The sequence below is a fragment of the Mustelus asterias genome, chromosome 10, assembly GCF_964213995.1.
Source record: "Mustelus asterias chromosome 10, sMusAst1.hap1.1, whole genome shotgun sequence".
Lineage (NCBI taxonomy): Eukaryota > Metazoa > Chordata > Chondrichthyes > Carcharhiniformes > Triakidae > Mustelus > Mustelus asterias.
Window position 1 is genome coordinate 14,638,724 of NC_135810.1, and position 17,944 is coordinate 14,656,667.

The 17,944-nt window shown below is 39.8% G+C and overlaps 1 protein-coding gene across 24 annotated transcripts in view; it reads right to left on the bottom strand.

Moving 5' to 3' along the window:
- The window catches only part of mycbp2 (MYC binding protein 2), a 174,870-nt gene that overhangs the window by 90,236 nt on the left and 66,690 nt on the right, over positions 1-17,944 (bottom strand). For all 24 annotated transcript variants that reach the window (XM_078221613.1, XM_078221603.1, XM_078221597.1 and 21 more), the window contains 10 exons: positions 14,802-14,921; positions 12,819-12,900; positions 12,597-12,714; positions 11,622-11,826; positions 11,082-11,235; positions 7,237-7,409; positions 5,285-5,410; positions 5,066-5,193; positions 4,123-4,214; positions 524-658 (listed from right to left, as the gene is read on the bottom strand). In XM_078221613.1, coding sequence (XP_078077739.1) covers positions 524-658; positions 4,123-4,214; positions 5,066-5,193; positions 5,285-5,410; positions 7,237-7,409; positions 11,082-11,235; positions 11,622-11,826; positions 12,597-12,714; positions 12,819-12,900; positions 14,802-14,921 — 1,333 coding nt within the window. The remainder of the gene's footprint in view (positions 1-523; positions 659-4,122; positions 4,215-5,065; positions 5,194-5,284; positions 5,411-7,236; positions 7,410-11,081; positions 11,236-11,621; positions 11,827-12,596; positions 12,715-12,818; positions 12,901-14,801; positions 14,922-17,944) is intronic.

The window sequence follows — 17,944 nt, forward strand, 5'->3', positions numbered from 1 at the left end:
CAACAGTCCAAAGATGTGCAGGTTAGGTGGATTGGCTATGCTAAATTGCCCCTTAGAGTCAGGGGGACTAGCTAGGGTAAATACATGGGGTTATGGGGATAGGGCCTGGGTGGGATTGTGGTCGGTGCAGACTCGATAGGTCGAATGGTCTCCTTCTGCACTGTAAGATTCTATGATTTTGATTTCATCTTCATGACCCAAATTCGATTCAGTCAAATCATATAGGATGCAAGTCTGTTAAAGACGTGCTTTGCTTGAATCCGAATGGTCTCAACTTTACTTCCATTTGGAAACCAGCCCACAGCACTAACTCACTCAACAGCAAAGCGATGGCTGACATGGAAAATGGAAATATTCATACAGTTTAGTTTTGAAGTGCACTTGGGCAAAGTAGAGGGAGTCGCTAACTTTGATTCTGGCCGCAACATACTGAATGAAGCTTGGGCAGTTCGATGTGAAGAGTGAACATAAAGTGCAATGAAAATCTTTGCCAACAAACAGAAATGGCACAAAAAAATCTTACCCATCATCAGTGGTGATAGAGGCCTGACCGTGGGAGCCACAATCACTACTGGGCCCTGAAACTCGAGCCCAAGCCACATACCACCAACCAGCCTGCAACACCACAGGTTCGTCGAACATCATTGCATATTTCTCTCTGAAAAATACAAAGAGCGTGTGAACAGAATTCAGTATGAAACATTCTTTATTTTGTTAAACCAGTTGATCTCCTCTGGCAAAGCTCACAGAAGTATATGCTTTCAGGTTAAGCAGAGTTGGTGGAGGGGGAATAAATGGATAATGCTGCACGGAACTCATTCATTCCTTCCATATTTTTAGTTTTATATTCAAGCTAACTAGCAGTGCACACAGCAATTTGGGAAGCAGGAAAACAGAATTGGATATAACACGTATTTCTTTCCAATGTATACCAAGGAGCTGACATGCAAAATTGAAGTGCTTTAGCTCTATTACTGGCAAGAGGCTGCATTTACAGGAAGTGCACATTTATATAGGAACCTAGAATTACAAAAGGTGGACAGATTTATAATAGCAACAAAGACTTGGCAGAAATTACATAACTTTCAAACATTTTAATATATTTCAGACAGACGCTTCTGTTCAACATAAAACTCAAGAAATCTAAAAAATATAGTTTGGAAACCATATCACAAGTGCATGACAGAGCTGAATACTAAAAAGGAAAACATACACAGAAAGCAAGCTATCCATTTAACCAAACTATAAACTATATAAGCATTTTGTTACGCTCAAGTTAATGTGATACTATCACCAAGCACTCTAGATCCAATGCATTCTTTTATCAATTATTACCAAATAGTTCAATTGACGTTTTATGGCACCCCATGTAAAGTATCAGGGTACTTCGCAAAAAGGGAAAGAGGTTGCTCTTATGTTTCTAGATTGTCTTTGTTATTCTAGATTTGTCCAGTTTCTGAATTTTAGAAAACTGGAGGCAAGTTGGCACAGTGCTTAGCACTGCTGTCTCACAGCGCCAGGGACCCAGGTTCAATTCCAGCCTTGGGTCGCTGTCTGTGTGGAGTTTGCACATTCTCCCCGTGGCTGCGTGGGTTTACTCCGGATACTCTGGTTTCCTCCCACAGTCTAAAGATGTGTGGGTTAGGTGGATTGGCCATGCTACATTGCCCCTTAGTGACAGGGAGATTAACAGGGCAAATGTGTGGGGTTATGGAGATAGGGCTTGGGTAGGATTGTCGTCAGTTCGGGCTCGATGGGCCAAATGGCCTCTTTCTGCACTGTAGGGACTCTGATTCTATTAGAGGTTGTGGCAGCCCATGATTCTAAGAATTTATCAATACCAGAGCAATCATTGTTAATTTTAGCTATCAAAATTAGTCTATGCCTCAAAGGATCTTGTTCGTGGCTGTGCTCTTGCAAAAATCAGAATAGATTCAAAGAATTTTTATAGTGCAGAAGAGACCATTCAGCCCATCGAGTATGCACCAGCTCTCTAACTGAGTATCTTATACAGGCCCTCTCCCCAACTCTACTCCCATAACTGGGCGACATGGTGGCACAGGGGTTAAGTTTACATGATTCAACTAAGTTTACAAATCATGAATAACCTCAACACAACACGCTAGTACAATAGAAAGCTTTCTCTACTCAAAATGAAAAAGCTGCAATCTAGCACTAACTAAGCTGTTCTGTAAATAACACCTTTTAAAAAAATTTACACTGCCCTTTCCTCATCACTTTTACCAACAATGAAAGTTAATCAAGTCTATTGTGAGTTTTTCAATCAGCTCAATGTGGCCTCCAGCCAACTCTCCAAACACATTTTATATCCCTCATTTAGATCTGCTTCTTTCAATAATAAGTCATATCCATAGCTAAAGCAATTATGAAATCAATGGCTTGGCTCCTCTCCGAAATCAGTTACCATAGAAACAGCCACAAATCTTATAGCATCGAGTAATTCAGGTCAAGAATGAGGGGGAGGTTTTTTAAACATGTATTATGATGGAATTAAAGGAAGCACCACCAGATAAAGGAAGACAAAACTGTTTTGATTTGTCAAGTGGACAGTGAGCCAGAAGCAAAGGGATTTTGAAGAGGGCAGAGATTTAAAAAAATACATTCAAAGATATGCCTGGCGCCAGGGAGAACAACACCATGGTAAACTGCTTCTGAAAAAAGAGAGACTGAGACAGCAGAGATAGTGTGGCTGAAGTATTAACTCCTATTGGTGTCCTGGCAATGCAGTATTTCATAATCAGAAGAATGGGAACTGACATGTGGTTGGGACAACATTATTCAAAAAGGTGGACTAAGGCAATGGTTGGTAACAAGTACAGGAATATTGAAATCCAATTTGCTGGGACACAAGCAGCTCAATGGGAACAGAGGCAATGGACGTTGCACAGCTTTCTAATCAACCAAAATTTGTGAAAGAGGGCAGTGTAAAATGCATTTGATAAAATTAATCAATTACTGAGATGAAGGCAGTGAAAATATAGAATCATGGAATAGAATCATATCACTAGCAGTGTCCAGTAAATTGTCTCTGTTCACTGCATACGATATTGATTTAGATAGAAGGCTAAATGGAGTGGTGTCTAAATCTGCAGAAGGTAGCAAATAGGAGGCAAAGTAAATAATTATGTGGAACTCAAAGGAAGCTTCAAAAGGATATTGATAAATCGGCAAAGCACACATAAAATATACAATTCAGCATCAGTAAATAGGAGGTGATACATTTTGGTAAAATAGATTATATGTTGAATTGGGGAACTGATGAAGTGAAAGATCATAAGGATTTGGGGATTCTGGTTCTGAAGACATCGCAAAGTGTGAAGATTAAAGAATGATTTCAAAGAAGTGTTTACTATGAAGCAATTAGGCAGACTAGATAGGAACAGTTTCCAGGAATTGAGGGACAAGATTCAAGATTAAATTCAAGAGATTTAGGATATAGATAGGAATTTCCTTCTTTTATACAGATTCAAAACGGTAGAATTGACTGTTGAGGCAGAGACTATGTCAGTATTTATGAATTTAGGTAGTTGAAGGAAATGGGAAATATCAGGATTTGAAAACCATTATGTGGAGATGCTGGCGTAGGACTGGCGTAAGCACAATAAGAAGTCTCTCAACACCAGGTTAAAGTCCAACAGGTTTATTTGGTAGCACGAGCTTTCGGAGCACTGCTCTTTCATCACTCACCTGATGAAGGGGCAGCGCTCCGAAAGCTCGTGCTACAAAATAAACCTGTTGGACTTTAACCTGATGTTGAGAGGCTTCTTACTGAGGATATGGAAAGAGAGCAGACACTTGGGATTAGGACTAAAGTTCAAGTGGAAGATAAGTGCAACTAGCTGGGCCAAACTTTCTGTGCCCTATAATTATTTCTCTGTAATAACTGGTACATTTAAAAAGTGAACAGTAAGAAATGAGAAAGAGCAAAAGACTGCATCAGCTTTACAACAGGACCTCTTAGTATCAATTCTATTTTGATATGAAATGTGTGAACTAGGAACTAATCCACGAATGGTATTTCAAAATTTAAGGGAATTACGTCACTCGTTATCAAACTAGGTTGACAAATTTAAAGTTCAGCAAGTATAGATTAACATGTACCTTGCAGCACAGTCATATGCCAGGACATCAGTTTCTGCCAGCAGGTCACCATCAGTTTCATGATCTCCTCCATCAGGTCCAAGCTCAAACAACTAGTTTGAGAAAAAAAATCAGGTTCAATACTTCATACTTAAGTTTAGGCTGCTGTTATTTGTTTTAAAAACATTATTGTGGCTTCCATGTTAAGCCACTATGTGACATGTCTGAATGGACTACAATTAGATCTGATGTTTCCCCTACTTTTTTAGGTGACTCAATAAAATCCAAACTGTCAATACCAGATAAAAAAGATGCCTTCTGCTGTTTACACTATATTTGTATTACTCCAGCACTAGCACTCTGTGCCAAAATTTAGTAGTTGCTATTCTTTTAATGGGAATGTAAATGTACTGCTCCTAACAAAGAATATACTTAAACTGCAATTTTTAAAAAAGTTTGTTCATGGAATGTGAGGGCCATTGACAAGGACAGCATTTACTGTCCACCTCTAATTGAACCACTGCAGTTCATGTGGTGTAGGTATTCATAGTGCCATGAGGGAGCGAGTTCCAGAATTTGACCCAACAACAGTGGACGGCATTGTAATATAGCACCAAACTGGGTTAGTGTGCAAGCTGCAGGGAAACTTGCAGATGGCAGTGCTCCCATGAGTCTACGGCCCTTGGCCTTCTGGTAAACGGAGGTCGAAGGTGATGTCGAAGGAGCCATGGCGAGTTGCAGCAGTACATCTTGTCGATGGTAAACATGGCTGTCACTGTTTGCCAGTGGTGGAGAAATGACTGTTTAAGGGCCGCAGCTTTGTCCTGGATGGCGTTGAGCTTTGAGTGTTACTGAAGCTGCACTCATCCAAACAAGTGCAGCATATTCCAACACACTCTTGAACTTATCCCTGTTGCAAAGAAATATGATTGTTTTCAATTATTTTCTTTGTTGGTTAATTCACCTTTATTTTTGCTGTGTATTCACCTCTGCCACCGAACAGACCAAGACCTCCGAGTAATATATCTGTGTCAGCACAAAAGCGAATGGCTTCCACAGAATGAGCAGAATACCCCCAACCACCTCCATGGCCTAAACATTAACAGCAGACACGAATATAGTTAATACAAATTGTTTCTCAAAAACTAAAGCAATTTAATGAAATAAGTATATATAAACCTACTTTCAAATCTATTAACCACACTATAGTCTTCTTTGGAATATACTTTAGTGACTGCTTGGATCTCCTCCTCTGTATTAGTGACTCCCATTTTCAGATCCTGCATAACAGCTAATGTATCCAAACAACCTGTTTTAATATTTGAAAAGAATTATTCAGGAAAATCCAAATACTTCACACCAGATAATACATAATCAGAGCTCGAAACTACTTCCATTTCCGCCATACACAAATGCACAATTAGAAGACATTCATTCATAACAGTCCTAAATTAAGTAATTATAAGCTTTGGCATTTCACATAAGCTGAATGCTCACACATCAGTGTTAAAGACCCAGTTTCACCGAATTAAAATCTAAGGAAAAAGGATCAAATATATTTCAAGTGAAATGTGAAAATTTTCAGCAATCAGCTCTGGCATGTAAATTAAGCTAGTTGTTTGGTTTGATTAGTAGAGGTGTCGCCGTGGAGAATGCACCAGTTAACTGATGACTGACAGTTAACTGCCAAGTTTTATTTAAATTAAAACCAGGCAGGTTGACTGTGACGGATCATGACATTGCCCTGGGGAATGAACCAGAGAATGGCTGTCGCCTTGTTGTTCAGTTGAAACAGGTGTAATGTACGTACATGTTCTTTCTGTCTGCATTAATATATGTAGCCATCAGTACAGGACATTGCACCGCACTGCAAGCCCGACTGGGAATCTTAAATTGGTTGTCAGCATAGTTCTAAGCACCTTCAGGATTGTTTAGCGAATACTGTCTAATGGTGCAATCATATCTTAACGCTGAACACGGTTTGAACTTTTGCAAGCACGAGCTGGTTGGGTACAGTCAGTACTTTGCCTGTTGCAAACAGCCAAAAGGGACATGCTGTTTAATATGGCCTGCCAGTCTTTGGCATATGCGGCCCACATAATTACCATCACACCGTCAGTGAAATTCATACATCATGACTCATTTGTGCGAGAGGCAGAATATAGGCAGCTTCCTCTTACTGGTCAAACCACTTGTGTGGCTACTGCATAGTATTAAATAGCTAGCTGTTCAATACTCGAGATACCCTATCCTGCAAGGGTAATGAGATAGACTGGGCACTTTTCAAGATAGAAAGTGGCAGCCTTAAGCCCATTCATGAGTTTGCGAATGTAAATGGAACAACAGGCAGTACTCTTGACGGTAAACACAATATGGGAAGGAAACTCAGGGTACAATATGATACCAAAGGAATAAGCTGAGTGGTCAGATATAACCCAGAATAAAGGGACATGAGCATTGGCAGAAACTGAAGAGGATGGCTTTGATTTTGAAGCAAAGGCAAGTGTAAATCATCCAGTATTCACATCCAGCAGTCAGATAGCCAGTAATAAAATATCGCAAGTTTTGGTATTGCTGATAGGAATAGAAGCTGCAATGGGTCACAGCCATCATATTTGTGGATTCTGACCCTTTACTTGTAAATAACACAGGTGATGAGGAGAGGGTTTTAAATGAAGAAGCCTGGACCAGAAATAGAGCCCTGAAGAATGGTCACTTGGACAAGGAACAATTACTGCCTTCAAAGCAAGTATTCCAAAGCAAGCAAGTGTTGTTAAAAGTAGTGAATAAAATAGGTTAAATCAAAAATACAATCCCATAAAACTCCCAAGAAGAATGCCATTTTAATACTCAACACCTTCCTAAAATTGTTGCTCTAAGTCTGACGAACAGATTCAATATATGGTACTGGTAGTTTCCCGTATAACATCAGCAAAGTTTATTATAGTGAATCACATACTTATGATGACTTTTTTTTTATGAGTGGCTGACACATCAGGTTGTATATAACAATAACCAAAAACGTCATTGGTGCTTAAACATGAAAAGAACTTGGCAAAAGTCTTTGAATGAATATATCTCACTGCATAGCTTCTGAATTAACTTGCGTACTTATAATTATCCACGAATTCATACCTAGAATGTGCAAAGCCCCATGAGACCTGGTGGTATTTGCTTTAGATCCTGTTGGTAAAGCAAGTTCAGGGCTCAGTATACTACATCTGCTCTGCATATCTGGTGATGTAGGAAGCCTGGCATCTGCTGTAACTGCATTGTAACACCAAACTTCCTTCGCACCGGGTATGAACCTGTGGAGAAATTAAAGAGTAAATGTGACTCAAATTTTGCTCAGTATCACATGCCCCGTTTCTTTTTTAATTAGCGTTACACTTAGGAACAGGCCATTCTGCTTTGAAGCCTGCTTATAATTTAATTCATTTATAGTTGATCCGTATTCAATTTATTCACCGTTGTTACATATCCTTCAACATCTTTGCCAAACAAAAATTTACTCAAAATGAGTCATTAAAATTTCTATTAACCGAATATCCATAGCCTCTACTCAAAGGTAGTTTGGGTGTTTAACTACCTTTACTACAGGATTAGTAGTTCATGCGTAAATCAGAAGCATTCAGGAATCTGTCAACTGGATATTTGTAATACAACTAAAGAGGGTTACTGACAGTGGTGTTCTCCATTCACTTGGAAAATCTGCTAATAAACCTGCTGTACATTCATCATTTTTTGAAAAAAACAAATTAAAGACTCCATAAAATTGGGATGATCAAATTGGGTGGCACAGTGGCTAGCGCTGTATAGGGGAACCCCGGGTTCAATTCAAGCCTTGGGCGATTGTCTGTGGGGAGTTTGCACATTCTCACAGTGTCTGCATGGGTTTCCTCTGGGTGCTTCTGTTTCCTCCCACAGTCCAAAAATATACAGGCTGCGTGGATTAACCATGATAAATTGCCTCTTCGTGTCCCAAGATGCATAGGTTAGGGGGATCAGCCACAGTAAATATGTGGGGTTACAGGGTTAGGGCCTGGGTAAAGGTGCTCTGTCAGAGGGTCAGTGCAGACTCGATGGGCCAAATGGCCTCCTTCTGCACTGCAGGGATTCGATGAACGTGGGTCCTGAAGACTGAGATAACAGCCTCCAGGTAGTCTACTAAAATAAAGGAAACAAAAACCTCAAATGAAAGCAAGTACCAATAATGGGTGACATACGCCACCAATCAATAATTATTGATAACTAGGCTCGTGGGTTGGGGGGGGGGGGGGGGGAGAGAATACAGCAACAACAGTGGAGTTAGGCCATGGAATTCAGCAAGGGTGTGTGATAGAACACAATTTAAACAAGGCTAATTAATGATCCACTGTCCAGTCTTATGATCATCATGGAAATGTTTAACTTAAATTCAGAGCAAAGCAGGAAATCTTGTTCTCACTGAGACATTCATAAATAACATTAATGCTAAACTCAGAATCATTTAACAGTGTGTTCAATTCTGTTTTTTCTGCACTTGTAAGAATCAAAGTTTTTTTCAACTAATTTAACTATAGAACTGCAGGAAAATGGAAAAACCACCTTTAATGTGGTCGGAAATGAAACCTCAGGACGCTACAGCTGTGCAAGAGCTTCTAATTAACACAAGCAAAGCTATGACAGCATAGCAGGTGTTGTCCTTTGGGGATAAAATGTCTTTAAAATGTTTCTAAGCTGTTTCAAAGAACAAAGAACAATACAGCACAGGAACAGGCCCTTCGGCCCTCCAAGCCCGCGCCGCTCCCCGGTCCAGGATTGAATCCTGAATCCAGGATCCCCGCCCAATTTTCCAGCCTATCTACATACCAATATCCTATCCACCGAGCTGTCCCTCACAGCTACGATGCTTTGTTCATTACAACCTATTAACTCACCCCCACCCCCCTATTCCAGACCATGTGATCCCCAGGGAGAGGCGAAAACCCAGAGTGAAAAACCCCAGGGCCAATATGGGGAAAAAAAAATCTGGGAAATTCCTCTCCGACCCCCTGAGGCGATCGAAACGAGTCCAGGAGATCACAATGGCCCTGATCGGAAAATGCTTCCCAACCCTAGTCATTTCCACTTCCATGAACACCATATGAATTCCCTGCCCCCGAGACAGGTTCCCAACTATCCGCAGTTTCAGATGTTGATCCAATTGTAAATCTGTTTTTTTCCCCCTACTGGGCTGGAGAAGGTGTCAATGAGTTGCAACTATCGATTTAATAAAGGTATGATTACCATGGTCGCAGACAACCATTAGCTCCTCTCCCCCTTGAGGGGGAGAACTGACAGGTAGTGGTGATTTAACCCGAGGATCACCACATTTCAGGCAAGGGGAAAGGTTGAGAAGGTGGATCTTCATGAATAACCTCAGCCAGTACGGTAATTAAACCCGTGCTGTTGGCGTCACGCTACATCACCAACTAGCTACCCATCCAATTGAGCTTAATACATCATATACTCATGCAAAAAAAACAAATGAATTATGCGGGTTGTGAGATTAGACCCAATTCCCACTGTTCAAGTGATTGCACTATAAAACCTTATAAAAAGTAATTTGATTATTTTTGTGCAAGACAGAATCACTGAAGCTTGAACAGAAACTCTTGTCACTCTGTTGCATTTGTCCTATAGGTTTACAGTGACAATCAAATTAACTAACTTTTATAACTGCACTTTGACTTTTGGTAACATATGCTGCGTATTAACTCACATGCCAGTAGCTCGACAAATGTATAAACCTATAACTTAATTGTTAGTCATCATGCTCTGAAGTACAATATTCAAATTCAATAGAACTGAAAACACGATAATCATGGGCAACTTCAGCATTTGCCTTTTCCTTGTAATAATAGAAAACAATCTCTCAAATACAAGGCTTCGTAAACATAGCAACAAATAAAGGATAAAGCATAGGGGCATCTGAAGCTGCCCGGAATTTTTAAAAAGTGAAGTAAACATAGGCCTGATTTGGGCACGAAATCGCGGTAAAGTTGGGCGTTGGGCCTATACCGCGACCTGCACCCAATTCAGAGCAGAACGCGGCTTTACTGACACCCAATTCGGGGGTGGGTCCGGCCTGCGCCCGAATTGGGCGGCCCGACAATTTAGATGCATTTAAAATCGACTTAATGAGCCACGCGCCCAACTCTACCGCCAGATCCCACTCTACCGTCTTTTGGCCCGTTCCGCGTCCGCGCTGTTGCCGACTGTGTGTGTGAGAGAGACGTCTCATCCTCTGGTTTGGGGGGGGGGGGGGGTGGCGATCCATCCCGGCACCATCACTGGTACACTACCAGCCACAGATTACTCTTCCCTGCAGGTGCGAGAGAGATGGCTGTGGCTGATAGTGTACCAGTGATGGTGCCAGGAGGGATCGGCCGCAGACAGGCAGCGGAACCCCCTCCCCCAGGGGATGATCGGTCACAACCCCCCCCCCCCCCCCCCCGCCACCAGACCAGAGGATGAACGTCAGAGAGCCGCTCTCTCCGCTTTCTACTTTTTTTTTTTCGCGCCCAGGCGCACCGTCAGATTTTTTCAAACTGCGCATGCGCAGTTCAGAGCTCCGATTGGTCCGCCAGCGCTAAGCCCCGCACACTGCGCGGATCGGGCCAGAGCCGGCAAAACGCGTATGGGCACGCTGGAAAGAGGATTCCAGGCGCGGATCTATTTGACGCCCAGATCCAGCACTTAGACTCAAATACCGACATTTTGGATGTCTTCAAGTTAACAAAGATGAGTTAAATGAAAACAGAAAATGCTGGAAAAACTCAGTAAGTCTAGCAGCATCTGTGGACAGAGGAACAGGGGTTAACATTTCCAGTCCGTATGATTCTTCTTCAGAACACAGGGTTGCCCGATTGTGTCTACAAGTTGAAAATCCAAAAAAAAACGACAGAAAATAAAATTATGCTCAAACTTTCTACTGCAGGGAACCATTGCAAGATTACCTCCAAATTACATCATACACAGGATCCAAGCAAACTCCAAATCCTCGCAAGTCTTCCTGCTCTGAATCATTAAATGTCCTGCAGCTTCCATCCAGCTTATTGATTAATAGACATTTAAAGGGTGGCGGCTCAGTTATGGATGCAGGTACCAAACCTGTTCGAACAAACCACAGATCAGACTCCCGTAAGACATTTAGCCATATCATTAGACCTCTTCAAAAAAATTTCATATTTTTAATACAACTAGAAATCAAGACCTCACCCCTATATTTCCCCATTCCCACAATTTAACCTATAGCTTAACTTCTAGTCTATGTGGCTCATACAATACACCGTACAGATAATTTACCTCTGGTTTGTCTTGGTACAATTTAATTCCACTTAAAATGAAAGTCTTGTGCTTTGTGGTACATTATTCAAATTGTACTTTGATGAAATCTAGCATTTTGAAGCCTTGCTTCAATTTGCAATGAGGCCACTTCTGTTAATATTTCGAAAATTCACAACACATTGAGCATCAAAGAAATAAATCAGTCTTGCCTATAATGCTTCTGCTGGCAAAGATTTCTGAAGTTGATAAAACATGCGAATTAATAAGTGCTTCATCAATGCGGAGGAAAGTCTGGTCACCACTTGCACCAATCCAGGTAGCCTTTCTACCATACTTTGATCCTATATTGGGCATAGCAGATGGTCTTGTGTTCCAGAAGGGTACATCCAAAATTGGTCTACCGAGTTGCCCTTTCTACAAAAGACAGGAAATATTTTATTTTCACTTCCACAAATATGAACTTGATGGACAGCTTGTTTATTTATGTACCTCTTTTAAAATAGAAATACATCCCAAGGCACTGTATCCCAATTTTAATGCATAAGTTATGAGTAGACAACATTATGGAGAATGAAGTAAACAGTCTTGATACTGGAGAGATTATGGGGCCAGAATTTCATTTCAGGATTAAATAAAACCCAGTGTTCGAGAACAGTGTGGTGTAATTTTAAATCATTACCGTACACTTTCAAATGTACACATTTCATCTGAATTTTTTTTCCTGGATCAATTTTACGCTTAGTAACACGAACGATGACCGAGAACAAAACACTTTTGACATACAGATGAACCCTAAATAATCTACCATGACAGGATAAAGCTCAAAAGCCACAATTACAATTGAACATTTGAATCTTAATTTTGGAAACAACCTATGAAATGTTTAGGATCATTGCTCAAGAGGGGGTTAATTTGTTAAATGGCACTTAGCTGTGGTTGTAATAACAGCCTGCATTTGAGAGCAATACAAGATTGAGGAATTTCTCCATGTTAAGATTTATTTCATATAATCTACAGTATGAGATGATATAGCAGAATTTATGTGAGTCTTAAAAACCATTTCATTTTCTTTCAGACATATTGCATGCAGAATATTTTATGCCCATACAATTGTCTTGTGTACATCCCCTTTTATTGAAAAATTGTATAAAATAGCAAGCAAATTATAAGAAATATATTCTTACAGAGAAGCTTCCAAATGTGAAGACTTGTCCATCTGCTAACAGTAGGGCTGTGTGGTTACTGCCTGCAGTTACTTGGGTGCAAGGAGCTGGTAAGTCCTGCACCAATGTTGGCGCACCTCTGAAACAAAAAATATATTTAACAAGGTACCAATGTTGTCCGGTAATGCACATTCCTATCTCAAAATACCACAAATACAAAGTTTTCACTGTTCTATTTATTACCTTGAATTTACATCTCCATGTCCAAGTTGACCATGTTGTCCATATCCAAATGTATACACATCGCCATTCTCCATCAGAATCACTGTAGATGATTTGGAAAACATTAAAACCCTTGGAGTAATAATTTGAGTACCAGTAGCATATAAATATTTATTCCTCAGGAAAAAATGCAAATTATATTGACTAGCGCAAATCTAAATATTCACCTAATTTATTAATTCCCAAGCTTTTACAATTACTGGATATTAAAATTTTCTAGTTGGGTCACAATTGAAAAGAAACTTGGCTCCTCCAAGAAAGATCAGAGGAGTTTAGCCAGCTAGCAGCTTAGTCATACAGCCCTAAACGGCTGCAAGTGAAATGCTTACTTTGCCCTGAAGCCACAATTCAGTGTCCTTGTATTTTGAGAGTGGGCATGGGATGGGAAAAGAGGATGGTGGGGATCAGGGAGTGAAAGAGGAAAAAGGAAGGAAGGAAATATAATCAACTCGTTATTACAACCCAGTGAAAATGATTGGTCATGTTTGCATATGCATGGAGGTCAGGCAAAAGGCTAAGGCAGAATATTGCAGTGGTGCCCACCATTAGCAAAATGAGTATCTGAACATGCACTGAAGTTTAGTGATAAACAATAATTACGTAGAAAGGGTTGCAAAGAATGAACCATATTCCAGGAGATGCAATGTGTTTGAGGAAAGGTGTGGGAAAGCAAAAAAAAGGAGAGAATTTTTAAAAGTTGCAAATAGCCCTGTTTGAACATTACTTGAAATTCAAGTACCAATGTTTCCAAATGGATAATTACTTCAGTTGCAACAAATTAGTTACTGCAATTGTCTGTGTCTTGGGAATGTGTTAAGACAAACAGATCAATAAGTGACCTTTCTGCTGTGGATCTCTCAGGAATCTATGAATCAACACCTTTGAAACACTGAAAGGCACAATCATGACGTCTTGTTCAGTAACACTGAACTAAATATAATGCATTAGAACTTCAAAACCAAATAACTAAATCTAATTATGATAGAAATTAATTATTGCCCCTTAGTTGACCAAATAGGACTTCCCACTTTGCTGGTATATTAGCAGATCCTCGTCTACGTGAATCATATAAAGTAGAAGACTGATCGCCACAAACTTATGAATGCCTTTACCCAGAGTTAAGACTTAAAAAATGACCTTGTACTTCTATATTAGGAATATCTAGCCAGACAAGTTGTGCTCAATTGAATTTTATGACAACTTTCTACTCAGAATTACCAATAAACCCCTCAATTTGCAACTGGTAACAAGTACATAGTTCCTTAGGAGGTACACAACTCTTGTAAAACTGTTTTGTGAATTATGCAAGAATTATATTGCTTTTAAACAAGTTTTCGTCAAGGTGACAGTACTGCAGTCTTTATGGGTTATCAACAACTTCAGAGTGGAAATAACTTGATTGAAATCTGATTTTTTAAATTATAGGTGAACCATTTTAACGATTCTTTAGAAATAAAATATGCTTAAACACCTGGCAACAGACATTTTAAAATAAGGAGTCCACAGAAACATTGGGGTGAACTTATGGATATATTCAAAATCCTTAAAAAAGAACTAACTCCTGAGAACCTGTTTGCCATGACACAAGGAACAAGGGGCCATGAGATGAAACTCAAAATGGAAGACAGAGATAAATTCAAAGTAATTGTTTTGGAATGAGTTGATGAATCTTCTGAACGGACTGCCTAGGAAAGTGATTAGAAATTTTTAAGTGGGTTGGTCAGGCATCTGGTGAGAAACATAATTGAAAAAACCATAGTGAACCATGCCTTTGAACAGGGAGATGTACCAAAATGGTCATGTCCGGTAACATACATTCCCATTTCAAAAGTGACTGCACTTCAAAGTAACTCATTGGATGTGGAGCATTTGCAGATTTCCAGAGCACAGGAAAGACACTTAGTTGTTTTTTGCTTCATTCAAATAAACGTGTATTATGCATACCTGAGTGATGGAATCCACAGCTAACCTGGATTGCTTGGAGTTCATAGTCAAGACAGAGAGCGCCTGGAGGATATGTTGCAATCTTGCTGGTGTCTTTATCCCCCCTTTCTCCATTAGCATCTGAAAATAAATGCCCAACCACACATAGTAATCCACACATCTAAACAGAGCAAATGGTCATAACAGTTGAGTCCGATATTTACGGGAGACTCAACTATAACACACAGCAACTTAGGTTTCATCATAAAGCCAAAACACACTTTTTGCAAATATAATGCAAATTTTAAAAATGTAGTCTGTTCTTCTATTAAACTTATATTGTAGCTGTGCATTATTTAGAGTTGCCATTACTTTTCCTCGATTTGTTAACTTCTATCACTAAAGAGGTAGTAATGAAAACACACCAAAAATGCTAATTTGTCAAAGGTTTCTATATTGTAATTATGTCAAGAACTGCAGCTACTTGGATCGTGACAAATTATTTGACATACAAAGTGATAGTAACCAATTTCTGTACCATGTCCATTCATCTTAAAAAGTTCACCTAAATAACCTTTGTTAGAAGAAAGGGCAACAGATATGTGGGAGCCTTCAGGTATAATGTTCCCCTGGAGAAATATATAAATAAAAAGAACTAAATAAAAATCATTGGTTTGGCTGTCCTCATTCTCTGAAATTTTAACCTCCACATGCAAATGCGGCAATATACCAAAGCAATAGCCTTCTGAGTAGGTCTCACCTTGCAGGTTCTTTGATCACCATTTGTTTTGGTCAGTTAAGTGTGAGATGCATACAGAACCCAGCAGTTTATGAAGTTGGAAATCAAGCTACTGAAAAATCCAAACTTTGGGAGGGTTTTCTCTCACTTCCTCTCTGCCAAAATACATTCCACTTATTCAAGTTCAGGAAGCTCAGGTTCAGGTTGGCAAAGCCAAAGTTTAAAATTGCATTAAAGGTTAGAGCACAGAAATAGATCTATGCTCTACATGAAACTCTCTCTTACCTGGCTATCATATCCTTCTATTTATTTTTCCTCTTTTGTACTTGCACAACTTCCACAAGTGCACTTATGCTAATTGCCTCAACAAATCCATGCACCAGCAAGTTATAAATTCTAACCATTCTCGGGATAAAGAAGCTTCTTCTGAATTTCTTAGAGTTTTTAAGTGATTGTATTAATGACCCTAGTTTTGGATTTCTCAAGTGGAAACATCTCTTACATAAGTAACATTTGTGTCACACAAGTGCAAGGCGATGACCATCTCCAACAAGAGAATCTAACCATCACCCCTCAGCATTCAATGCATTATCACTGAATCCCCCACTAACAACATCCTGGGGGGTTACACAACTGACCAGAAACTGAAGCCATGTAACTACTGTGGCAAAGAGGCTGGGAATTCTGCAGTCAGTAACTCACCTCTTGACTACTTAAAGCCTGCCCAACATCTACAAAGCACAAGTCAGGAGTCTGATGGGAATATTCTCCACTTGCCTGAAGCACAACTCCAACAGTCAAGAAGCTCGACACCATCCAGGTCAAAGCAATCAGCCTGACTGAACCCAATCCACCATTTTCAATGTTCACTCCCTGCATACTGACCCACAGTGGTAGCAGTGTGTACCATTAACAAGATGCACTGTAGGAGCTCCAAGGCTCCTTCCAGCACTTTCCAAACCTGTGACCTTTACCACCTACAAGGACACGTAAAGCAGATGCAAGGACACAGACACCTTCCCAGCTGCATACCATCCTGGGTTTTGGTAAAAACTTGCTCACAAATAAGATTTCTTATTGACAATTTTCTGCCTCATCTAAAGGGAAGATTATACGATGTGCATAAAAGCAAAATATACTGCGGGTGCTTGAAGCTGAAACAAAAACAGAAAATGCTGGAAAATCTCAGCAGGTCTGACAGCATCTGTGGGGAGAGAACAGAGCCAACATTTCAAGTCTAGATGACCCTTCGTCAGACAATAACAATTTAAGTCCACATTGATCAAAACCAGAAGGACTGCAGACTTAGGCTACAAATAAAATGGAAAACCTGAAGAACTCCAAAATACCTTCGCTACAAGTGTCCCAGAACTGTGGCATGGCCCAAACTCATTTTGAACAAAGAAACCATGAAGAACCACTGACTTGTTCTGATGTGGGAGGTAAGTGACTGGCATGTTTCTGGTGAAAGCAGCAAAGATGACAGACTGGTGCAGCTCAAAGGAGGTCATTCAATAGCGCATGAGAGGAGGTTACCACAAAGTGTTCACAAGTCTTTTTTGAAGAGATCCCAGTACCTTTTATTTGTGGATACTAACTCATGTTATGCAAGGTGGGCCAAAAGCTTTATTTCTAATATTCAACATGTGAATTGTAAAGTGCACAGTCAGATTTATTTTCCATTATAAAAGCAAAGAGTATTTTCTCCAGGAGAACAAGCACAGGCCAAACAAAATTGTGGGGGTTTAGAATTTTAACTTCAGATGCTATAAATAAGGCAAATCAAAAATATCTGTGTTATATGGCTGTATGATTACTACCAATTGCCAGAATCCTGTTCACTCAATCTCAATAGTTTAGAAATGAACTTTTTTAAAAAAGCATCAGGATCTGAAAATAAAGCGTTGCCACTAGGATTTCAGTGAAGTCAAAACTCTGTATAAAACGTTCATATAATGGTACTTTGAACTGTAGAAAGTCACCCAACAATGCAATTATATTTCCACATTTCTGGAGAAGTACATATTAATACAAAGTGAGAGTGGTCACCTGTCACTCTAGTGGGAACAACTTGTGGCGATGATTTATTTGAAAGCATCATGCGTATTAAAGCCTAAGGGCAGTTAAAGCTGAAGTACAATCAAAAGGTATGTTAATGCCAACATGAAAGAAGCCTGGTGACAACGCTACAGTTAACAAGTGCATTCAATCCTAAAGAATTTTTAGTCCAGGGGAAAAAAGGGTTGCTGAACCAGAACTCAATGCAGTGATATGTCCAAGTTGGTCAAATCAGCGAGTAATTATATTAAAGGTCAGTCACTACTTTTTCACCAAATACAGATAAATTCCTGAGATTGGTTTCTAAATGCAGATAAATTTAAATTAATCAGACTGACCACTTGCAATTAATTTTTTGTTACAGAGT